Genomic DNA, 26,403 nt, shown 5'->3' with positions numbered 1-26,403 from the left:
GTCTCAACCATAATTTATTGCCATTAAACAATGTGTGTTTTTGTATGTTTCGTTTCGAGTCTTATAATTTGATCCAATTTCTAAAGCGAGGGATTGTGTGTGTGTGTGTGTGTGTGTGTTTGGAGGGCGATGTAGGGCATATAGTGCCATCCAAAGCAGCATCAACTAGAGGGAGACTCGGTAGAGTGCAGACCTCCGCCGCGGCAGCTTATTTCTCACGCTTTCGCATTACCTTGACCCTTGACCTTAACATGTATTAATTGGCGTGGATTTTCATACACTCAAATATGAACCATGTTTTGAAGTCTCTGTGACATTCTACTTGTGTTTTTTTTTTTTTTTCATTCTAGGTTTTGACCACTGGTCAAACTGAAGTATTTTGCGGTGTCTTCACAAAGCACATGGCTTAAAAGCCTTACTCCTTTACTCAAAATCTAAATTCCATCTGTCAGATACTGGTTGATATTTTAGCTTCCTAACATCGTATGTATTATTAAACTTGAGCTTTGACACCAATATCTCTCTCTCTCTCTCTCTCTCTCTCTCTCTCTCTCTCTCTCTCTCATTCCAATGTAGTGGAATAGGTACTGGTTTACTCCCGTATGTCACAATTAGGTAAATATTTACATTATTATTATCTCCTACAACGAAGTTAGAACGAAGCTACGTACTGCCCCCAGTTTGTGTTTGTTTGTGAACAGCTTTATGGCCACAATTTTATTCGTAGAGTAATGAAAATTAAAGGGATTAGCTGTTATGTGAAAAGTTGGAAATTATTAAATTTTTGAAGGTCAGAGGTCGAGGTCACGGTCAAGCAAAATGATCAATTCACGTAATCAGCCAAAAGTTTGAACATCGTTGTCACAGAGAATTCAAAATTGGTTCATATTTGAATGTATGAAAATCCATGCCAATTAATACATGCTAAGGTCGGGTCAAAATCAAGCAAAAGGTCGAGAAATAAGCTGCCGTGGCGGAGGTCTGCTCTCTACCGAGTGCCCCTCTAGTTGACAATACTTAATAATTGATTGACTCCATTGTAGGTACAGTATTTTCATCCCAGCTTTCATATTATTATTATTATTGTTATTATTAGCCTAGCTACAACCCTGGTTGGGAAAGCAAGATATTATTAGCCCAAAGGCTTCAACAGGGAAAAATAGCCCGGTGAGGAAAGGAAACAAGGAAATAAACAATATAAGTAAAGAAAAATTAAAATAAAATATTTAAAAAAAACATTAACAGCATTAAACAATAATTTATATATAACTATAAAAAGACTCATGTCAGCCTGGTTCAACATAAAAAACATTTGCTACAACTTTGAACTTTTGAAGTTCTACTGATTCAACTACCCTAAGATTAGGAAGATCCTTCCACAACTTGGTCACAGCTGGAATAAAACTTCTAGAATACTGTGTAGTATTGAGCCTCATGATGAAGAAGGCCTGACTTTTTTAATTAACTGGCGCATCAGTATTTTAGCCAGAATGATTTAGAGCAAAATACTAAGCCTTTTCCTTCGTTATATTTTTCAACGATAGTCTAATCCAGTTTTTGAAAGCACTTTAAAGTGATTTAAAGTCACACCAATATGTGAAGCTTTTCCTAATCGAAGAATTGAATGGATAAAACTTCAGTTGTTTGTCTTAGTCAATGTGGACCTTTTTGAGTGCTGGCAGAAAAGAGGGGCTGGGCTTGTAGTAGCATTCTGCTTTTCCAACTAGGGTTGTAGCTTAGCAATAATAATAATAATAATGAATAATAATAATAATAAGTAATAACAATAATAACGATAACGATAATAGACCTTGATGATAATAATAATAATAATAATAATAATAATAATAATAATAATAATAATAATAATAATAATAACAGGCCAAATATTTTCACGCAGTTCTTGAGTATAGCGTATCTTAGTATTTCCATTTTATTCTGCCACCTGTCACCGAGATATAATTTGTAGGAATTATTTGGTATGCCAATAGCAAAATACTTTATGATGAGTACTTCAGTTCATGCATACATTTTACAATACATAATTGCGTATTAGCTCTGATTTTGATACCTGGAAATCGAAGGTTTTTGGAGCCTTTATTGTAGGAAATTGTCAAATTCTCTCTCTCTCTCTCTCCTCCTCTCTCTCTCTCTCTCTCTCAGTAAGACGAGTCCTACTAAAGTTTTACTAATGAAATGATTCCTTTGACTATTCATTTTGAACCACTTTGATCCTTCCTATCATTTACTGGACATTACAAGTGTTCGGTTCAATGGCTCCTCGGTCTCTCTTCCAAATATGTACAAACAATGGAAACATTTTCTGTACCGGAAATAGTACTTTGCGTCAAATGTGGTTTTCTTGCAGGGTCTTATATCTATATATTTAGCTTATTAGTTTTCATTTTGTTCTTTATGATTATTTAGATATAGGTTTCTTGTATAAACTGTATTTCTTGTATAGTTTGCTGTATCGAATATAATAACTAGGTCAGTTTAACACAAGGACACACTAAAATCAAACTTTTGTTCTCTAGTCTTGGGTAGTGCCATAACTTCTGTACCATGGTCTTCCGCTGTCTTGGGTTAGAGTTCTCTTGCTTGAGGGTACACTCGGGGCACACTGTTCTATCTAAATTTCTTTTTATCCTGTTTTGTTAAAGTTTTTAAATATTCATTTTATTGTCGTTACTGTTCTTGAACTATTGTATTTTCCCTTGTTTCCTTTCCTCACTGGGTTACTTTCCCTGTTGGAGCCCCTGGGCTTAGAGCATAGCCTGCTTTTCCTACTAAGGTTGTAGCTTAGCAAGTAACAATAATAATAATAATAATAATAATAATAATAATAAGGTATTTTATAGTTTGTCTTGCATGTTAGAAACGGGCTCCTGTATATACGTGAATCATTAATGCGCACACAATCCCCCTTCTATAAACGTATAGGAAATCTACTTGTATTTTCTCCTGATAGTTACATAAATATTTGCTAAGAAATCATCAGTTGCCCTCGAAATAAGTTATAGTTCTCTTGCTTGAGGGTACGCTCGGGCACACTAATCTATCTTATTTGTCTTCCTTTTGTTAAAGTTTTTATAGTTTATATAGGAAATATTTATTTTAATATTTCTATTCTTAAAAATATTTCATTTTTCCTGGTTTCCTTTTGTCACTGGCTATTTTCCTTGTGCGGGACCCTGGTCTCACAGCATTCTGCTTTTCTAGCTAAGGTTATAGCTTACCAAGTAATAATAATAATAATAATAATAATAATAATAATAATAATAATAATATGAACCCACTAATACAATATTATTATTATTAATTATTATTATTATTATAATTATTGTTATTGTTATTATTGTTATTATTTATCCCCCCCCCAAGTAAATCTTCTATTTGTCTCTAATAACGGGTTTATTACTACAAGAGTCCTTTTGGCAATTTAATTAAGAATTTTATCGACCAAAAAATGGTTTCTGAAACTTATTCTCTCTCTCTCTCTCTCTCTCTCCTCTCTCTCTCTCTCTCTCTCTCTGTGTGGTTGGAAGGACATTATAAACGCTTTTGTTTAACGGGTTTTTTCGAAATTTACTGAAAAACTAATAGATATTTAGATCGAAATTACTTTATTATATTAGTCTTAACGAATTTAAATGTCATTAGCATTAGCCTTATGATTATCTTAAGCAATACTTGCTTATATTTATATAAACCCCTTATGTTTAAATACAGTATGTGTGCATACTGTATGTATGTATGTATATATATATATATATATATATAATATATGTATATATATATATATATATATATAAGTATAATGTATATATATATATATATATATATTTATATATATATATCTAAAAGGAAAAATGACGTGAGTAAGACTTGAAAATTTGATCCAATGTAAAACTTTTTTTATTAATAATTTAGGTTGAAATTGAAAGGTTTAAAGTATCAATATGGTGGAATAGGCTTTATCAGTATAGGTGAGGATATAGCTAGAGCTATTGTGTGTTCAGTACCCAATTTAATGCATAGCAGCCAGAAATGGATGAATTGAAACTTTTCCAATTTTTTGACGTAAACAGATCAAATCTCGAGGCTAAGTATAAGGTTTTAGTTTAGATTTATTGATGAAATATTAGTGTGAGTGGGGATAGCTTAACATAGTGAAAGTCTTTGTGTATCGCAATGATGTGCAAAGCTTACCAGTCAGGGCCACCCATACGAGGTTGGTTTGCTGTGAGCGATCACACAAAAATCTCCGAACATCACCAATCTGTATTGGCCATCGTCGTGATGAAACTGGCTAAACTCCAGACGTGAAAACTTTGTGTATATATATATATATATATATATATATATATATATATATATGTATATATGTATATATGTTATATATATATATATATATATTATATATAATTGTATATATATACACTTATACACATATACATATATATATTATTATTATTATTATTATTATTACTATCCAAGCTACAACCCTAGTTGGAAAAGCAAGATGCTATAAGCCCAGGGGGTCCAACAGGGAAAAAATAGCCCAGTGAGGAAAGGAAATAAGGAAATAAATAAATGAAGAGAACAAATTAACAATAAATCATTCTAAAATAAGTAACAACGTCAAAACAGACATGTCATATATAAACTATTAACATCATCAAAAACAAATATGTCATAAATAAACTATAAAAAGACTCGTGTCCGCCTGGTCAACAAAATAGCATTTGATCCAACTTTGAACTTTTGAAGTTCTACTGATTCAACAACCCGATTAGGAAGATCATTCCACAACTTGGTAACAGCTGGAATAAAACTTCTATATATAAAAACAGTAACAACATAAAAACATTTTCTGCAAGTTTGAACTTTTGAAGTTCAATCGATTCAACTACCTGATTAGGAAGATCATTCCACAACTGGGTTGCTTTAAACAAGATCTCTCTGGCAAATCATATTTACTTTCAAGAATCAAAAGCGCCTGTTATTAAGAAATGTTATCTATTATAGTTTTAATTGTCAATGATATGCTGGCCGTGGATTTGAATGGCTTGATATTTTATTGTTCCTCCCAGGACAAAAGAAGACGATGACCTCTTCAAGAGGGACTTCATTATCATACCGAGATGGATACAGATATTCCTGTATTTTAGCATTTGTATTGGTATACGATGTTTATTTAATTCAAGGTGTCCAGCACAAGTGAGGCAAGCTGGTTATTTTACATGGCAGTTATGCATTCGATTCTTTTAGTGAAGTGTGTTGTGCTGGCTTCCTGGTCACGGTTCGATACAGTTGTGCCAAATATCCATAGTTATAACATCTCTCCCTTCCACGCCGTTGCTCGAATACCTGTTGAACCTGGGTGATGCTCACGATTTCTGCAAGGATGGCTTTCCATGTTGACAAATAGAAAATGGTCCTTAGTACATGAGACCTGATTGGGCTGGTCTTATACCTGAGAGGGGTTTAAATGCATTTTACTGTAATATTGCGCATTCCTAGATATAATTAGCAATGGGGGGAGGTGGCAGAAAAATCTCTCTCTCTCTCTCTCTCTCTCTCTCTCTCTCTCTCTCTCTCTCGTGCCCCTGCAACTTGTTAGCACGTTTTATTATTACTACGCCATTTGCCTTGCATTAATGTAGTCAGTCAGTACCCAGGTACAATGGGGTTTGTGTTGCTAAGTTGCTATATATAAAAGTAAAGATTGGAATCGATTTGGCCGTGACGTGCAACATAGTTATAGCAGCATCGATTACATTTAATTTGTAAGATTTCTTCTCTCTTATGGTATTCTTTTCGTCTGTGCTTAATCCATTTCTAGCACATGTTACTGTATAATGCAGTAAAATATGGTGGTATTACTAACAAAGTGTCAAAAAGCTATTAGTCTCATCTTTCTATGCTGCATCGATAAACTTGTAATTGCCATTAACTTATTTGAATTTGAATTACGCAAAAAAATATGCTTTTTAATACGCGAATACCTCTCCTCTCTCTCTCTCTCTCTCTCTCTCTCTCTCTCTCTCTCTCTCTGTGGTGGAATGATTTATGGTCATGCAGCTTGCTATTGCGTTCTATTTCCCGTCGATCATTACAGCGTCATTTGCCTTGGATTAATGTAGTCAGTCAGTGCCCAGGTACAATGAAAGTCAAATTTGGATAGAGATTTTGTGATACAATATAGTTATGGAATTATCATTACTGTTGTTTTCAATATTATTATAATTATTTTTATTATTAGTGTTTATTATTATTATTATTATTATTATTATTATTATTATTATTATTATTATTATTATTATTATTATTATTTTGATTAATTCATCTACACGTTTTTAATTACATTCATAAAAACTTTGAAATGACCAGAGTTAACAACGTTGTCCTTAGCCATGTTTGATGTGTCAATGGGCACCGAATGAGGAGTAATCATTTCACATTAGCATGTTGTCCAACACAGACTATTTAGTGATGCAAAAAAGTGATTCATTGGTATAGATGCACAGAGGAAGTGCTGTACATTTAGTGGTTTGGTTCTTTAATAACTGATTTAATATTTTACAATTTTTTTTTCTCGTGTAAATATTGAATTCTCTGTATTGTAACCTTTATTAAGAGTACTAAAAAATTAAAAGATTGGTAGACTTTGGCAGCGAAGTAGAATAAAGTTATTGAGGCATCGGTTGCATTTGAATTTAGAAACATTTCTCTCTTTTTTTATTGTAATATGTTTGAACTCGTTTCATTAGGTACTAAAAAGTAGGGCATTGTTCATTTTATTCTTACCCATTACTCTCACGTTTTACAGTACGGCGGTATTACTGAAAGTTTCAATAGTTATTGCTCTTCAGCTTGCTATGCTTTGATTTCTCTTCTAGATTCCCGGTGTGATTCATTCAATGTCATCTGTGGGTGAAGCTCATCTATCTGTTGGTACAGTCTGTTTATCATGTTGGCGAGGTTGGCTGCTCGACCTTAATTTACAGGGCACATGTATTTGTATACGACGTCTGTCTTATTCAGGGGGACCTGCGAAAGTAAGACAAGCTTTGTCATATAGATGGTAGGTATGCATTAGATTCTTTTAGGAAAATGCGTTGTGCTTGCTTTTTGGTTACGGTCCGATACAACTCTCTCTCTCTCTCTCTCTCTCTCTCTCTCTCTCTCTCTCTCTCTTTCGACATCGCTTTTTTCGAATCTGTACTGTAGGCATTAGTTACAGATCATTGGACTGTTCCTTTGGTCTTTGGTAGATGTACTTGATTTAATCCTTCTACCTTTGTCACTGAAACTCCAAATTCATACATTTTTCTAATGAAATCAAAACGTAGAATGAAATTCAACTTCATCATACTTTGCAATTTTTTTTTTATTGGCAATGTATTTTTTATATAGGGTAACGATTAGAAGCTATTGAGTGCATTAATTGACTTGTAAATTCAACTGTCTTAATTCTTCAAAGTTCACAATGCTGCGTTATTTTGGTGTATGCATTGCCGCTCTTATTAGCCTCCCAGGCCTGTTGTTAGTTTAGATGCCTCGAGTTACGATGATTCTCTCTCTGTCTCTCTCTCTCTCTCTCTCTCTCTCTGACTTGTGAAATGTTTTGAGTTCAATGCTCTAGTTATTATGGGATTACTGTTAGCTCAAAGTGAATATGTTTTTTTACCTGGTATTTTAATGTTGTTAATGTTTTTAAAATGTTTTATTTTAATTGTTAATTACTTACATCGTTTATTTATTTCTTTATTATTTTCCTCGCCGGACTATTTTTCCCTCTTGAAGCCCTTGGGCTTATAGCAACCTGCTTTTCCAACTAGGGTTGTAGCTTAGCTAATAATAATAATAATAATAATAATAATACGGTAATCCACACTTGATACAATGTAGGGTATTTTCTAATGGGTAAAATGTATTCTTCAACATTCCCTGTGTAAAGTTGATCAAGTTACTGTACAGTATTCCTTCACATACTTCTCAGTGTGTCCAAGTCCCAGCTCTAGGTTAATTCCATACATCCCTCTATCCTCTCTTCTTCTTCTTCTTCAAAAAAAAAAAAAAAAAAAAAAACACTTTATTTTAATGCAGCTGCATTTTAGGTTCCTCTATCGTTTTTAACTCTCTCTTGTGCAGAAATACCGTAATTTGGTGAAAGAGTTTACGTCTCAACATGATCAGCAAGGCTGTGCTGGTCAGGGACACCCGTACTAGGTTGGTTTGCTGTGACCTATCAGACTAAAGTCTCCCCACCATTGCCAATGTGCAGTGGCCAACGTCGTGATGAAAATGGCTAAACCCGAGACATGATTAAAAATATGGCTGAGACCTTTGTTCTGCACTGTACTCGAAACTGCTGCATTTGCTGTTGATATCGTTATATATATATATATATATATATAGATAGATAGATAGATAGATAGATAGATAGATAGATAGATATATATATATATATATATATATCCATATACTATCTATCTATCTATCTATCTATATATATATATATATATATATATATGTATGTATGTATGTATGTCTAGAGAGAGAGAGAGAGAGAGAGAGAGAGAGAGGAGAGAGAGAGAGAGAGAGGGGGTAACAACTCTATGAATGAAGTGATTATACAAAGAAAAATTGAATTGATTCTGTAAATAGGACTAGAAAATTATTTTCAAATGTACAAAATGTATTTTTTTTAATCTAAAGTAGGTTAAATGTATCAACATATTGAAATAGGTTTTCATAGTATAGATGAGGATATTACAAAAGTTGATGTGTATTATCTGCATACCGATGAAAATTGTCGAATCGAAACTTACTTTTATACGTAACCAGATCAAGTCTTGAGCCTAAGTAAGGTAACCTACGTAGTGGTAGCAAGAAAGCAAAAAGTTTAAAGCTTATGCATATTTTTTATATAGCTTCCATTAGAGGTCCAGACGGTAAATATAATGATTCATTGGACGCGTAAATATCAGCACTGTTTGTATTTAAGGACAGTTATCCAGTCCTTATTTCCTTTCGATGTCCTTGTTCGAGTGTCTTTTGAACCTGGGGGATACTCGCGATTTCTGCAAAGGTGGCTTTCCATTCTAAGTGAGAAATGGTCTGTAAGATGTGAGGCCTGATGAGGCTGGTCTTATATCTGGGGGGGGGGGGGGGGGGTTATGAATGCATGCCGAGTAACGAGATTAATTGAAAAATAACACCGGGGAAAGGGTTCGTTTCCTTATTAGAAATATAAATTCTCTCTCTCTCTCTCTCTCTCTCCTCTCTCTCTCTCTCTCTCTCTCTCTTTGAGAATAATAAAACCTATTGAAACCAGCATTTTTTTGTTGAAATTCTAGGTCTTAAAACCCATACTTAATATTGCAAATTAAACTAGATTATTTTTTGGTCATCACATTACACTTCGTAGGGTTATCTTGGTTTATCCATTGCCTGTGTTGCTACTTGCAAGACTCCAGAAAGGTTTAAGTCTCTTCTGGTTTATAGATGTTTTTTATATTGATCATGTTTACTACCTGGCTTTGAAGGCATTAGGTATTCGGGCCATCATAAAATGAATGGATTTTCTAATGAGTTAAACTCATTCTTTCTTCACAAATACTTTATTTCAATATTTCTGCACTTTTTGGGTATTTGTCGTATGCGATTTTTTGTTCATCTATTGTTACCAAGGGTCAAAATGTTTACTGTTTTTTTTTCTTTTTTGTGTGTACTAGAATTAGCTCTAAATATCAATAAATCAAAACTGCAAAGGTTTGTTGCAAAGATATTTGATTTTATTTTTAAATTGAAGGCAACGTCATTGGAGCTTATAAATTGATATGGGGATATGAACGTACATAATTTATAAGGTTTGGCTGTCGTTGTCAGACCATTTGGCAGTTATCCAGAAGGGGGAAAGACACACTGATGTTGAACGAGTATCTCTGATAGCATCTTAATGGTTTAAAGCCCGCCCATGAATGGCAGAGGCAAGGGACAGTGACATTGCCCTATCAAGCAGTACAATGCCCTAGACTCTAGGGCATTGTATATATGGTCAGCCTCTAGGGCCTAGAGGCTGACCATATGTACATAAGATAGCGCCCAAGGTCCCTCACACCCAAGCTAGGACCAAGGAGGGCCAGGCAACCTCCCATCCTTACCTCACAAGTTTGCTTGAATACTAATCCCACTTTGGCGTTTCACCAGTCAGGGACTTTACCACATCGGCCACCACAAAGATGATTATCGTACAAACACACATTTGTGTTAAACTACTTGAAGTCATATATATAACTTTCTTGGTGCAACATTACAGGGTGTTATTCGTGTTTAACGGGGAAAAAATAACTGTTTGGTCTATTTAAACAAGTAATAAAGTCTGGGCTCTTTTTCTCTAAGTTAACAGGCTGACATAATTCATATATGAATTATCTGTTTTAATGTTAATTTTTTAAAAATATTTCATTTTAATTTTTCATTACTACTTATATCATTTATTCATTTCCTTGTTTCCTTTCCTCACTGGGCTATTGTTCTCGGTTGGAGCCCTTGGGCTTATAGCATCTTGCTTTTCAACTAGGGTTGTAGCTTGGCTAGTAATAATGATAATAAGTTATTCCCATGGCAACAATGCATAATGGGCCTCGCTTAGTATTTTTATTCTTAACGAAATTCAATTAGGACTTTCTTTGTCCTGTCTTTTTCCATAAGAACAATTATAGTTCTCTTGTGTGTGTGTGTGTGTGAGTGTGTGTGTGTGTCACAGGCTGCGCACCGCAGACATTATCTGATGGTCTTAGTACATTCCTTCTCCCGCTTTCAGCACTTTCTTTATATTCTTTTACTTCCTTCCCAATTTCATTTCTTCCCTCATGCTGTGTACAACATCTCAATTTCCAAGTTTTCTCCAGTAGCAATCTGGTAGCGGAATGGGCTGACAGGCCCCAGCGCTTGGGTATATAGCCGTAATACATGAACCCATTCGTGAATTTCCAGAGAAGACAAGATTTTGAAATAAATAAACAGGACGAAAGCCAAAGCTCTTGAGATAACGCACACTGCAAATTTTCGTGGATAAATTGTATCAATTGTCAAAACAGGGTGATAGTTAACATGGGCACACTTCTCCTCGTTCTTTCTTGTGTGGGTATGGGAGTATTTATGGTTTTGAAAGGTAGTACAATTTTTTGTAAAGGACCAATAATGTTCATAATTTATTTTGGAATAGTTTCATTCTCGTAATATTCTGTGAGTTTATCCAAAGAGAACAACCTTCAAGCCTCTTAATACTCGTTGAAAGTAACATTTAGATGTTATTGATAACAATTTAAAGCCATTCTCTCTCTCTCTCTCTCTCTCTCTCTCTCTCTGGGATGAAAGCAATGCCAACTAAGGTGTGGTTATTATGATAAGATAGCTGTACTGCTCAAAATATTTATATTGACTGAAAATACATTCTCGATTAAAAGTACAATTTGATTTTTATAACATTAATAAGATTTATTTGCACATTTATTTTCTCGAGTAATGCATTAAACATTTTGATATCAATTTATATAATTTCATGACCGTGATAAATGAAATGAACTTGTGTGTTCTAAATCTGTCTTCGTTTCTTTTATCTTGTCTTGAAATCTCTGCAACTATTACCTCAGTTGTACTTTATGTTGGCTACATTTTCCAATATCCTCAATTCAAATTGAATACCGGTTGATTATGACACACACACACACACACACACACACACACACACACAGTGTTCGTTACTTACTTGTGTATAGATTCAGTGTCAGTTCTCAAACCAAAGGGTGATGGTTCACATGGGGACAATTTTATGGTTTGTGGTGGCCTATGTGGTAACGTCCTTTCACTGGTGATTGCCAAACTGGAGTTCGAGAGCCACTCAAACTCGTTAGTTCCTTTGATCGCTGCAACCTCACTCATCATGTGAGATAAGGATGGGGGGGCGGGCGGTTTTGTAGAGAGTATAGGTCTATCTGCTTAGTCATCATCAGCCTTTGCCTAGCTTGCGTGGAGAGGTAGCTTGGGTGCTGATCATATGTAGGTATGGTCAGTCTCTAGGGCATTGTCCTGCTTGATTGGGCAATGTTACTGTTCCTCGCCTCTGCCATTCATGAGCGGCTTTTGTGGGGGGAAATATTTTTTTCCTTTTGATATGGTTATATATGTTTAATTCAAATGAAATTATGGTATTTTCAAGCGAGGGTAGGGAAATTATCCGTCTTTTAGCCTTCTTTTAACTGAGATCAGAGATCAGTAACAATGTGGACTATTCATGAAACTATAAATCTACAGCGTTGTTATATTATTTCACACTTGCTAGAATTTAAAAATCTGCCTTTAAGAATTAGCTAACAGTAAGAGTTTTGAACGATTATTTTTATATATTTTCATATTTTATTTAAAATGTCGAATTCCTTTAAAGTTAAATGTAAGGTGGTTTGTTATTTCTCATGTTTTTGAGAGAGAGAGAGAGAGAGAGAGAGAGAGAGAGAGAGAGAGAGAGAGAGAGAGAGAAGGCATAAGTGGAGAAATGAGTGTATACTTTTTCTACTTAGTTTTAGCTAATTAGTTTTATTATTGTTTTAAAATATTACTACTAATTATTTTAAATGTTTACATCTCTTAACCAAACTTATGAAAGCTACAAACGGACTCGCCTGAATTAATATTCAGTCCAGTCTCTCTCTCTCTCTCTCTCTCTCTCTCTCTCTCTCTCTCTCTCTCTCTCTATCTAATAAATTAACGATCAGTGTTCGTATCCCGAAGTGGTTCTGTGAGGTTGAAGCTCAGAAGTGGATCAGAGATTTGTATATCTGTGTTTAGATTCTGTTCAAGTAGCATACGGCTCCATGTATATTGTTGACACAATGCGTTCTCTTGAATTACGAATGTCCATATCTCTGACGCTTTTTGCCACTGCCTAGAGAAGAAAGTTTACGTAAAAGTGATGGGGACAATTAGGATTTTAAAGAAATATATCCTACATATTATTATTATTATTATTATTATTATTATTATTATTATTATTACTTGCTATGCTACAACCCTAGTTGGAAAAGCAGGACGCTATGAGCCCCAGGGGCCCCCAACAGGGAAAATAGCCCAGTGAGGAAAGAAAACAAGGAAAAATAAAGTATTCCAAAAAACAGCAACATTAAAATAAATATTTCCCATATAAACTATAAAAAAAACTTGAACAAAACAAGAGGAAGAGAAATTAGATAGAATAGTGTGCCCGAGTGTACCCTCGAGTAAGATTCAGTCATATTTTCATGGGAAGCCTATTTGTTTCCAGTAAATATAAGGACGTCCTTCGGCCTATTTAAGGCTTCTGCTACACTCACTTACAGCTTTTGGTTGGTTTCATTAGGTTTAGAGGTTCCTGTTTCCTTTTTCATTCAACTTCACATGATTTAAGACATCAGCTGGTTTTATTTATTTATCCATTTTGCTGTGGATTAACTCGTCAACTGCACTTTATTCAATTTCAACTGTACTCTAATGACGTCTGAACGTATGTTGATTTTTTACACACACACACACACACACACGCACACACACACACACTCTCTCTCTCTCTCTCTCTCTCTCTCTCTCTCTCTCTCTCTGTGTTTCGGAGTTTTCACATTAATTTAAGCTAATTGAACGAAATGCAGAAGACCCGAACATGTGGAAGCCATTGTAGTCGATTGTGAGTTTTTTTCATATTTAGTATTGATATGTCTATTTATCTGACCGGTTTGTATAGTTTTTTCTTTGCTATTTCACTCAATCCGGTATGTTGAGGTTCAAATGTGGAAGTGGGAAGTGTATATATATATATATATATATATATATACACACATATATATACATATATATACATACATAAATATATACATATATATATATATATATATACACATGTAGTTTATATTTATATATATATATATTATATATATATAGATAAATAGATACAGTATATATATATATATATATATATATACACTGTATATATATAGTTTATATATATACAGTGTATATAAATGTATATATATGTATATATATATATATACATATATATATATATATATATATATATATGTATATATATATACATACATATATATATATATATATATGTATATATATATATATATATATATATGGGCTTTCTCCAGTTAGTCCTCTCTCTCTCTCTCTCTCTCTCTCTCTCTCTCTCTCTCTTTCTCTCTCTCTCTCTCTTCTCTCCTCTTTCTCTCTCTCTCTCTCTCTCTCTCTCTCTCTCTCTCGTTGCCTTAGATTTTCCTTAGACTTTGTTATTACATCTGTTAACTCTTGTGCTGCAATATATTTTGGTATACTTACATGGCAAAGGTCTACAGATCCCTTTCCTCCTTCTATGACGATGTGAACTTTCTCCGTTCTCTTCTCTTGATCAATTCCTGCCGTATTAGACTATTCATTTTGAAGAGGATCTGTCATCAGGTCTCATTTTAATGTCTAACACACACACATCCTACATTCTAAAAGGTCTGGCTTATAGTGTATATTTTGATGATGATATTATTAACGTTATTTGAAAAAAAAAAAATACTCATTATTTATGAGGTAATGATAAGTAAAATATTTAATACGCCAATCTGAAAGACACACCTCCCCTTAGTCCGTAGTGATATTTAACTTCAGATGATTCAAGACATCTGCAATTTATTTATTCATCGTACTGTTAATATTTTATCAATTGCATTTTATTTACTTCCAACTGAAATCACTCAGTTGACGGTATATAGGTTTTTGTTTGAATTATTGCAGCCTAATTGGTAATGTCTCTGCCTGGTGTTTGCCAGACGGGGGTTCGAGTAACGTTCGGACTTGTTAGTGCCTTTGGTGTTTGCAACCTTACCATCCTTGTGAGTTAAGGATTTGGGGTTTGGGGGAGCCTATAGGTCTATCTGCTGAGTCATCAACAGCCATTGCCTGGCCCCCCCTTGGTCCTAGCTTAGGTGGAGAGGGGGGCTTGGGAGCTGATCATATGTATATATGGTCAGTCTCTAGGGCATTGTCCCTGCTTCCTAGGGCAATGTCATTGTCCCTTGCCTCTGCCATTCATGAGTGGCCTTTAACCTTCGACTCCCAAACACACATTTGTGCCTCACAGGCGTGCAACCCTCCTCTTACTCACACTTAAATCACCCCCCCCCCTCCCACCACAAAACCTTTCCCACTGTTTATCCTTCTCAGCTGGTTTATTTGTCTGTGTTTCCGTCTGTCTGTCAGCCAGTCCGTCTTGGCCTATTTGAGTTTGTTAGGTCACCCCAGATCAGCTGGATAGTTTTAATTCTCTCTCTCTCTCTCTCTCTCTCTCTCTCTCTCTCTCTCTCTCTCTCTCCTCTCTCTCTCTCTGAGAAATCTATTAGTTTCTTGTTGTAAGCCAATGGCAAGAGTGACTCTGTTAGTTACTGATAATCTATAATATAAACAAACCAAGATTTTAATTGAACTGTAGCTTTCTTGCTAATTAAGGACAGAGTAAATTTAAACTCGAATTGACCGCTTTTGTGACTGGTAAGTAGCATGTGATTGTTCACTGTGATAGATTACTGACAATTGGGGAATCACTGAATCAGCAGTGAAATGAGGTCACCTTTTTTTTGTGTGGTGTCCTTTAGCCCACATGTAGCCCCACCCACTTTATAGCCTTTGTCTTTATTTCTTGTTTCCGTGTTGTTGGTCAGCCTGTTATCGTTCACTTCATGATACAGTTATTATTATTATTATTATTATTATTATTTGCTAAGCTACAACCTTAGTTGGAAAAGCAGGATTCTATAAGCCCAAGGGCTCCAACAGGGAAAGGAACCCAGTGAGGAAAGGAAACAAGGGAAAAAATATTTTAAGAACAGTAACAACATTAAGATAAATATTTAGTTGCTGAGATTCCCTACCCAACCCGTTGCTACAGTACGCATCAGTATTATGGAGTTACTGTTTTGCTAGGACGAGCATATTTGATTTTAGAAATTTCCTTCTGTTTTAGTCTATTCCTGAGTTGAAATGTTATGTAGGATATTTCCCTTGTGTTGATGGAGTCACACTTTTTTTTTTCTTTTTACTTCATAGGTGAGGAGTAGGATTGGATTAAGTGCTGAACACATCAGATGGAAAGTGATTCTCTCTCTCTCTCTCTCTCTCTCTCTCTCTCTCTCTCTCTCTCTCTCTCTCTCTCTCTCTCTCTCCTCTCTCTACCTTGGCGGTAGCAAACGAATAGTTAAATCGAGGGGTTTTGGGGCGACGGTGTATAAAGGCCAGTAATACATAATTTGTTTATTGTTCCTAATCAAAATAATTTAACCAAGCAAACTTCATATATTGATAGATTAAAGCGGCCTCTTTTGTTTCATTTCCATTTGCTCTGAAAAGAAATTGTTTTGCAACACCGTCTTTATGGACCATGATATAACAGAAAAGCCTTGATCTCTGGGGAATGCATCGTATTATTATAAGTCTGCATTTGCAAGGGGTCTCTTTCGACTAGTTCCTTTACTAATCAGGATTAATAGAGCTATTAATCCTATTAGTAATGAGTCAAGGTGATGGAGGGACCCTGTGTGCAATTGCTTTCTTGTTAAGGTCTTCCCTAAAACTGACTCTAGCCAATTAATGCATTTCATAATCATTGTCATTAAATGCAAACTCCTCCCTCTCTCCGTCCAGAAATTTTGAATACCTTTCATTATTTTTTAGCGTTGATCTGTATTCAGTACTTAGTCTTTGCAGCTTCCCTTGAACCTTTCGCTGCACACACTCTTTTTAGCCATCTTTTCTACCTTCGTTCCTGATTCCTTTCTTCAGTCTGGTTTTTACCATTTTAGATGTTTACCTGGATCCTACAGATCAGTTGGATATTAAAATCTCTCTCTCTCTCTCTCTCTCTCTCTCTCTCTCTCTCTCTCTCTCTCTCTCTCTCTCAGCGTACATGTCAATTCCCAGCCACTTTCACATTTAAGATTTATTATTTTTTAGGTGATTCGTATCAGCTAAGGTAAAGTTGCCCTCGCAGTAAATTCCAAGATATTAGTTATAGACCTTTATTGATTAAAAGCAACTCTAGTTTCATCCTACACATTATAACTCCTTTCTCGTGTTGACCTTACCGGTAGATGAAGCCTCTTACGCTTACAGCACAGCGGCGTCAACAGTATGCCTGCTCCACACTCTTGGTCAGTTTTTTGTTCTGCTTTTCCAGCTTTGGGAGCAACTCTGTCATCAGTAAGAAATATTTGACGGCACTTTGCTCAATATTAGTTGGGTTCCATCTTTACTTTGGTATTAGTTGATACTGAATGGCCTCCTTAGTCTTAGTACTTGGACTATAGTTTATACTAAAACCGGCCAAATATATTTTTGCTTTTGAATTTATATAATTTAGCCTTCCTCCGTGGCGATAATTACTTAGTTCTGAAGTAGAACCTGCTTTAATCTCTCTCTCTCTCTCTCTCTCTCTCTCTCTCTCTCTCTCTCTCTCTCTCTCTCTCTCTCTATGTATTTGGGATAATGAAGCGAATTGTTTCACATGCTGGCAAGAAATTTCCAGTTTCCAGGTGTTGGAATATTATTATTATTATTATTATTACTAATTAAGCTATAACCCTAGTTGGAAAAGCAGTATGCTATAAGCCCAAGGGCTCCAATAAAAAAAAAATACAGTGAGGAAAGAAATGATCAAACTGTATGAGTAGTAATAGTTGAAAATATTTAATATCTGAAGATCAGTAACAACGAAATTGATTTCCCATATGCAAACAATGAGGAGAGAACGTGTCAACCAAGTTTAAAATTCTCTCTCTCTCTCTCTCTCTCTCTCTCTCTCTCTCTCTCTCTCTCTCTCTCTCTCTCTCTCTCTCTCTGGCAACATCGAGTTGCTCCTCCTTATAGAAAATCGGTAATGTAAATAAATCATGTTTTAAATGAACCCAGGATTCTTTTAACGCAAGAAGCCCCTGGATAGAGTATGAGAATTAAGATAGTTCGCAATACAATATTTTTAGAATATTTTATTGAATGATAATTATTTCTGATATCGTTTATTTCCTCATTTCCTTTCCTCTCTGAGCTATTTTTCCCCGTTGGAGCCCTTGGGCTTATAGCATCCTGCTCTCCAACTAGAGTTTTAGCTTAGCTAATAATAATAATAATAATAATAATAATAATAATAATAATATTGTAACAACAACAACAATAGTTAATAATCGTTAATAATTGTTCATAATAACAATAATAACTAATAATAATAAGAATAATAATAAGAATATAACAACAACAACGGTTAATAACAATAATAATAATAATAACAACAATAACAACAATAACAACAATAATAATAATAATAATAATAATAATAATAATAATAATAATGATAATACTAATACTAATAATAATAATAATAATAATAATAATAATAATAATAATAACATATTATAATAAAAATTGGTACTCCGAAAAAATTGCGCGTTCTTTTATGGCAAGATTACCCTCAGTCGATTACTTTGTGGTTCGTTTCTCAAAAATGTATAAAACTAGAGATGAAAATATCATCTCTATGATGTAATTCCGTCGTTAATATTCTGGTTGTGTTGATGTGCTGTAGATGCTCTCGTTCATTTAAATGTTATATTTTATATGATTTTAAATATGTAAATGTATTTTCTATTAAACAATCTAAATATTGAACCAGACATATAAGCCTGTGATGAATGGCGTCATAATTTCCTTGACCAAAATCTCCAGTCTTCATTTCTTGCATTTTGCTGTGTAACCTCAGGACTTTTAACTCACAAATGCAACTGCCCCCCCCCCCCCCCCAGAAGCACTGAATGAAAGAATGGCCTCCCTTCACCCAGCGTCATTTTTTCCAAATACCATGGTTAGTCCAAAGTACAGATGACGTTTCGAAACTATAATTTTGAATGAGGTTTATCCTCATTGCTTTCGATCAATCTCTCAATGTTCAGATCCACTTGAATAGGGCTCATTCTCTCTCTCTCTCTCTCTCTCTCTCTCTCTCTCTCTCTCTCTCTCTCTGGGTGGATTCATGGGGTAGAATAGGCGCTAGGAAATATTAGATATTGGTTGAAGGAGGTTCTTAGTCCGCTGGCGTAGATAGGCAGCAGAGGACGGGTGGGGTGGGCTTGGGGAAAGGAGAAACTACTAATACTTTTCCAATTAATATAATTGAACGAAATGCTGAAGGGTACTTTATACAGTAAACGTTTAAATGGACTAATGTGATATCTTTCAAGGTGGATGTCGCTCTGGTTAACATTATACATGGTTTATTTACTTGATTTTGGGTGATAGATTTATTCCTATCTTTCATCTAAAGGCTGGGCGACTCTGAGTTAAACCATGACTTTTCAATGTGTACAGCTCGATCTTTTGCCAAAGTTTAGGGTATGGGGCAATATTATAACCATCCAACGTCTATTTTCTGAATGTACTGTTTTTAAACCACACACATTTAATGTTTTGGTCAGGAAAGCATCTGATTCTGGGTTTATCTGTTTTTTTTTTTTTTTTTTTTTTTTTTTTTTAAGATTTGGATACTTTCAAGAAGCACAGGTTTAATAGACAAGATTTAATTGGGGTATTATAGGTTTTAGTTTCGAACTTTTTTCAATGATATTTAATATATTTTATCTCGCGAATGTATTGAGACCAGCTCTTTAGGACTCGAGTTTTATATATCTCCATATCTTTAAAAGATATATAATTTTGAAAAGTTAAAATTCAATTTCTAATATTCCTACCATTATTATTATTATTATTATTATTATTATTATTATTATCATTATTATTATTATTATTAGCTAAGCTTTAACCCTAATTGGAAAAGGATACTATAAGCCCTATAAGTTTTATTTAATTGATTTGGAAGCTGTGCCAAATTGATAAGTTGAATTGATAGAATCTGGATTTGTTGTATTTTTGGTTGTTCCCTTTCAAAGTGGGGACACCTCAACGTGGTGAGAGGGTTTGTACACCGCCATGTTCAGCAAGTAGTCAGGGTCCAAAACTAAAAATTCCATTGGGGTGGTAGTTTTTCTGCCCAAAATTATGAAATTTTCTATCTTGGGAGATTTTGACATGACAAATCCATTGCAACATGGTGCCAAAGCGAAAAATGAACAGAAATGGCTCAAAATGGCGTCCATTTAAAGATGGCCGCCATTTCGTACCATTTTCTGCGAAGATAACAATATTTTGTCCATTTCATTGAACAAAATTATCTGTTTTTACTGTTTGGGACTAAACGAGTCTATTTCAAGTAATTTTATTGATTTTATGAATTTGTGTAGTCTTAAATTCAAGATGGCCACTAAAATGTATACGTTAACATTGCCCTTTATTTTTTGAATTTCTACATTTTTTGTTTAAATATTCACAAAATCAAACTGATTATTCATTTTACAGGACAACGTTTATGATGTTTTCATATAAATTATATTAGTATAGATAGTTTGGGGTAATAATATGTTCTCATTTCAGCAATAGGTTGTGAAATAACTGCATCGTAGAAGTATAATAACTAGGGATATGGCGTCATCGGCCAAGCGCCCAGCACGGTTTGATTATGAGCAGAAGTGCTTTGTTTGTCAAAATGATAAGAAGGACCCAAAGACAAAGTTTAGGAAAAATAAGCCTGTTTCTGATGTTACAAATATTCAAGACATAAAATCACAATGTGAACTCTGGAAAAACAAGGTAGAGAGGCCAGCCTGCATAACAGCGGCGTTGGCTATACTAGATGATATCTTTCAGGAAACTGATCATCCCAAGCTAGTATGGCACCGTGAATGTAGGCCTAATTTCATGAGCAAACTTAAACTCGACCGTTTTTCTGATAATGCAGACGCTACTGATATGGACATGGGTGGTTTGGATAATTCTGGAAGAGTATTCCTTAGAAGTCAGGACAAAACTTACATAAAGGGCACTCACTGTGTGTTATGTTGTTCTGGGGTAGAAAGTGGTGAGCTGTCATGTGCCAGAACATTCAGTATGCACGAAAAGTTACAAAACATTGCTATGGGTGATTTTGAACTTATGGCAAGATTGGAATCTGCTCGGGATGCTATAGCTGGTGATGTCCTTTATCACTCACTATGTTTACGTAATCGAGCTCGTGTAACAGTATGCAGTGAGGAAAGTAGCATAAGCCAAGCTTCTCATAACGCTATATTCAATCAACTGAAACTGGAAATTCAATGGCGCACGTGTCGGGGTCAAGCAGTTTTAGTATCTGAATGCTGGAGTCGATTTCAAGACCTATGTAATGAACAGTCTTTGGTGGTACCTTATTATTATGAATCAAGACGTGCATTCTTTAAGTACAAACTTACAAAACTCTTGCCTGATATAACTATTATTCCTCGCCAAGGTACAGAACTTGAAGATGATCTCCTTATCTCTTCTTCGTTATCCCAGGTAGATGTCTGTGAAATTTTGAACACTGGTTCTATTGATGAACATGCTTTGAAACTACCTGCATATAATGAAAATGAAATGGTCCAGATGGTTCATGTTGCACTATATTTAAGGAATTTGATACTACAGCATACTCCAAATAAGAAAGCCGAACTTACAGAGGAGAATGCATATGCATCAGTACCTGAAGGTCTGTATGTATTCATGGCCATAATGTATGGTGGCTCAGAAATACTGGATGTAGATGATGGAGATGATACCCGAGAAGTTGAGCAGAAAAATGCTGACAAGCTAAGAAAAGGGATTTTAGATATTTGTCAGGACTTGACTTACGGAGTCAGTAATGGCAAAATCATTCCCCCAAAACAGTATTCACTCGGTCTAGCAGCTCACCAGATCTCAGGGAGGAATAAACGACTTGTCAATCTCCTCCACAATGCAGGACAGACTATTTCATACAAACAGTGTCTGCAAGCTGACACCGCATTATCCGAGATATCTCTCAAGAATATAGATCCGGAGACTGGTGCAGTTCCTCCGCTCAATTTGGTACTAGGGCGACCCATACAATTTGGTACGGACAATATTGACTGTCTAAAAGAATCTGCAATTGCAGGACACAATGCTGGTTATCATGGCACTCAGCAGGTCAGTTTCCAACCAGGCCCAACTCATGAACAATCTATCTCCGACATAGCTTTTTCTAAATACACAATTGATGTACCTGATGTGGTGCATAAGGTGATTGAGCTTAACAAAACTGTTGTAAAGGAACCACCCTTCCATCTATCAGAAAGCGACGTTAACAGTCTATTTGATATGGAAACCATGAACAGCGGGAATAGATCATTCAGAGAAGCCAAAGCCAAAGACTTAGTATTTAATGTGGTTAGATCAGCAATAGACATACACAAGAAAAAAACCTCAAACTGGACAGAGTTCAACAAGGAACTACATAAGAGTGACAAGCGCCCTGCTACCATTGTTGGACTGATGCCACTTCTTAATGCCAAGGCAGACGACCATGATACCATTAACACATGTATAGAGCGAGCTAAGGTCATTGCAGATAAAGTTGGTGATGACCATGTGTGGTTTGTTGCAGATCAGGCTATTTATGCCCCAGCACAGGAGACCATATGGACTCGAGGAGACAGTAATGTGCATTTCCGTTTAGGAGGACTCCACTCTTCTAATATATACATGGGAACGATAGGGGATCATATTGCTGATTCAGAACTTCCACAGTTGTGGGTCGAGGCAGGCATTCTAACTGAAGGGGATGTAGATAAGATACTTCATGGCCGTGATTACAAAGCCGGTCTGAGAACGCATAAGATAACATGGCAGGCTGCTTGGAGAATATTGATGCCTCAATTCTTAGAGTTTTTAAATAAGTCTCATCTTGATATCTATGATGACATAAACACCACATCAAAAGCTGAAGATCCAGTACAACCGCTCCTCACACGTATCAACACATCAGAGTTCTTTGATGTCCTAGAAGAATTTCTGGCTATGAAGAAGCAGGACAAGAACTTTTGCTTCTTCTGGACCTACATGGATATGGTACAAGTTCTGCTTGCCTTCACACGTGCTCAGCGATTGGACGACTTTAAGCTACATCTCAACTCCTTCACGAGAATGGTTGCATCCTTTATGCGGTAAGATGATCTGATTTAGTTTATACTGAAATGAATAACATTTAACAAGCCTTTATTAGTTAAGATGTTTCACAGTTCGGCTTGTTGAACTAACTATTATCATGTTATGTTTTATTCAGCAATGGATTTATTGATTAGTGACTTACCTTGTTCATTATTTACTAAAGACCCACGATATACATACATACATACATACATATATATATATATATATATATATATTCCTTTCAATATGTGTTATTTTTCTTGCAGCTACGATCACCAAAAATATGCTAAATGGGGTAGCATATACATTGCAGAGATGAAGTGTTTGCCTTCTGCTGTTCTGACTCGTTTTGAGACTGATGGGTACGGGGTTCAGTGGAGGGATGAGGCATCTTTCACATCTGTGGACGTAGATCATGCAACTGAATGGGTGAATGCTGCTGCAAAAACATCAGGTGGACTTTCTACCATCACACAGATTGACAGTGCTACACTTAAGTATGATTTCTGTGTAAAACTTTCTATCTGATATAATTTTAACTTTACTAATATTTGTAGTTAAACACTTTGCACATTATCATCTAACCCATAGGCAACACGTACATTTATCAGAAACTATAATTGTTTTTAATATATTTGTAACAATTCATATTTTAGTTTTACAATTGATAATGAAATAAAGTTTTAGATATTGTTACTATTTTTTTCAGGTGGATGTTGTCATTTCATGCAAGGTCGACTATCACTACCAATGCATGTGACTACTATAATGTCAGCCAGAATGAAAATGACTTGACACCAAGTGAACTGAAGCTTGAAGCTAGGTATGAAGACAAGCTGGTTGAACAGATGCTTAAGTATAACTTGTTTGAAGGACGTAACCCAGATAAGCTAACAACAATCATCAATAAAGATGTAGCTCCTCCCCAAATTGAAGAGTCATTATTAGAAAGTGAATCTAAAGGCCAGGAAGAGGTGAAAAGGTTTATGAAGGAAAGGCTTGTTCGCGCTATTGGACAGTCTAAACCAAGTGTACTATTCAGTGCTGCAATGAAGAAAATGAAAAGTCCCACTTTTTCTAACTTATTTGAAGTGGACCAAACAGGCTCTCAGCAAAATAAAGTTGTAAATGCAAACAGAGGTGTGCTACAGCGTCTCTGTGTAGCATATGAAGCTGGAAGGCCAGTAGATCTGCAACATATCGCAAAGCATGAAATGATGTCTGTCCCCATTGCACTGTTTTATACAGATAAGACCATGAGGAAAGGAAACAAGTCAGATCTAGTCAACAACATTTGTGAAACTGCAAAAGTTCAGCCTTCCCAAATTGTTCCCCAAATAGACCCCACTTCTTCACAGCATGTTGTTGATGGGATGGCGTATGTCTACAGGGTTTCAACTAAATCAATTAGTACATTCGGAGAATTTGCTACAGAGTACTGCAAGGGGGTATATAAGTTTCCAAGCACAAGGATAGACATTGTGATGGACCGCTATGATGGAACTTCCATCAAAGATGACACACGAAGTGCTAGGGCCTCTAAATCCAAAGACAAACAAGGAAAAAGAAAACAAAAACGCAAAGCGGTGCCAAAAGTAATTTCCCCAGAAGTAAACCTGCCTCAAGGTGACAACTTCAAAAGCTTTTTGAGCATAAATGATAACAAGATTGCTCTGCAGCAGCTCCTTGGTGATACTCTCATCAAAAATGCACCTCAAGATAAGATTATTGTTGTCTCTGGGGCATTTGAAGACCCCATGGATGTCCGTTCATCCTCTTTGGGCATACAGTTAGATAGCATGGAGTCTGACCATGAGGAAGCAGATACCCGTATGGTATTAAGCATAGTCAATTCAACCGCGGAACATATTGTGGTAGTGTCACAGGATACTGATGTATTTGTGATTCTTCTTGCCAACTACAAACATTTTGGAAATAGGAAAGTGTATTTACAGCAGCAGATTGGAAAAGAACAAAAGATCACAGACATCAAATTTGTGGTAGAAGGAATCATAAGCCAAGGCATGGATCCTATATCTATCCCCCTTCTTCACTCTTTAACTGGATGTGATACCACGAGTTATATATATGGCATTGGCAAATCAACTGCATGGAATACTTTTAAGGATTTCCACAATCTTCTGGACAATACTAACCTTAAAAGCCCATCTGAAATTGACTACAAGCACGTTGAAGTCTTCATGTGCAGATTGTACAAAGACAACCAGTCATCATCGTTGGACGCCATGCGAGTTAAGAGTATATTGACTACCAATCGCCCAGAAGAAATACCCCCTACTAGTGATGCAGCTCGGCTGCACATCTCTCGTGCCTTCCTTCAAGCGCATGTATGGCAAAATGCTACTGAGCCTGTACTTGAAATGAAAACAAATGCTCTGATCTCCGTGGGGTTCAACTTAGATAGTGAGAAACAGAAATTGATACCAGTTATGATGACAAATCATCCCATTCCAGACGCTGTCATTGAAATGGTGTCATGTAATTGTAAAACTGGCTGCCAATCAAACAAGTGCAGTTGTTTCAAATCTAAACTTCAATGTACAATCCTTTGTCATAAGAGATCCAAAGAAGACCAGCCATGCATAAATAATTTTGTCTAGTTTGTTTTAGCAGTTGTGGACAGTTTAAAAAATTAGCAAATGTTTTATGTTAAAAGTGAATTAAGTTTTAACTTTTGAGCCTGTGTGCACTTTTGTTTAAGTTTATCATCAGTTGCACCTGCATTAGCCGCCCGCAGCTAGACTACTTTTTGATACCTAGTTCAACATAATATCGTATCCCATGTGAAGTAGTACCAGTTACAATAAAATATATTCATTACATATAACTATATGTTATTAAAAACTACTAATTGTGATGCTGCAATCTGTGTAACATTGTTCAAAATCAGTACTGATGTTTCCATATCATTTGTGAAAAATTGCAATCAATGGAGACAATTCCGTAAATTACAGAGATAGTCTAAACCCTCTGTTTTGGCGGCCATCTTGGATTTAAGGCAACAAGAATGTGTTCATTCAATTAAATCATTAAAAATGAACTCACTGAGGTATACATATTGAGTGTAGATCACTTTGTTCAGTCAAACTGACAAAATATGTTTATCTATACAGATATTACACGAAATGGCAGCCATCTTGAAACAGATGCCATTTTGATCCATTTCCGGTCATTTCTCGCTTTGGCACCATGCTGCAATGGATTTATCATATCAAAATACCCCTAGAT

At 35.5% G+C, this 26,403-nt stretch overlaps 1 protein-coding gene and 1 long non-coding RNA gene across 2 annotated transcripts in view; both read left to right on the top strand.

Annotated features, from left to right (window-relative positions):
• LOC137659423 (uncharacterized) overlaps positions 1–26,403 on the top strand; it is a 438,871-nt gene that overhangs the window by 295,868 nt on the left and 116,600 nt on the right. The gene's annotated exons all lie outside the window — the stretch shown is intronic.
• The window catches only part of LOC137614463 (uncharacterized), a 37,257-nt gene continuing 31,800 nt past the window's right edge, over positions 20,947–26,403 (top strand). Inside the window, exons 1-3 of the mRNA XM_068344268.1 lie at positions 20,947–23,168; positions 23,421–23,651; positions 23,864–24,151. Coding sequence (XP_068200369.1) covers positions 20,947–23,168; positions 23,421–23,651; positions 23,864–24,151 — 2,741 coding nt within the window. The remainder of the gene's footprint in view (positions 23,169–23,420; positions 23,652–23,863; positions 24,152–26,403) is intronic.

Source organism: Palaemon carinicauda, chromosome 20 (assembly GCF_036898095.1).
Source record: "Palaemon carinicauda isolate YSFRI2023 chromosome 20, ASM3689809v2, whole genome shotgun sequence".
Classification (NCBI taxonomy): domain Eukaryota; kingdom Metazoa; phylum Arthropoda; class Malacostraca; order Decapoda; family Palaemonidae; genus Palaemon; species Palaemon carinicauda.
The sequence above is the reverse complement of the archived record's forward strand: the minus strand, read 5'-3'. Positions and strand labels throughout refer to the sequence as shown.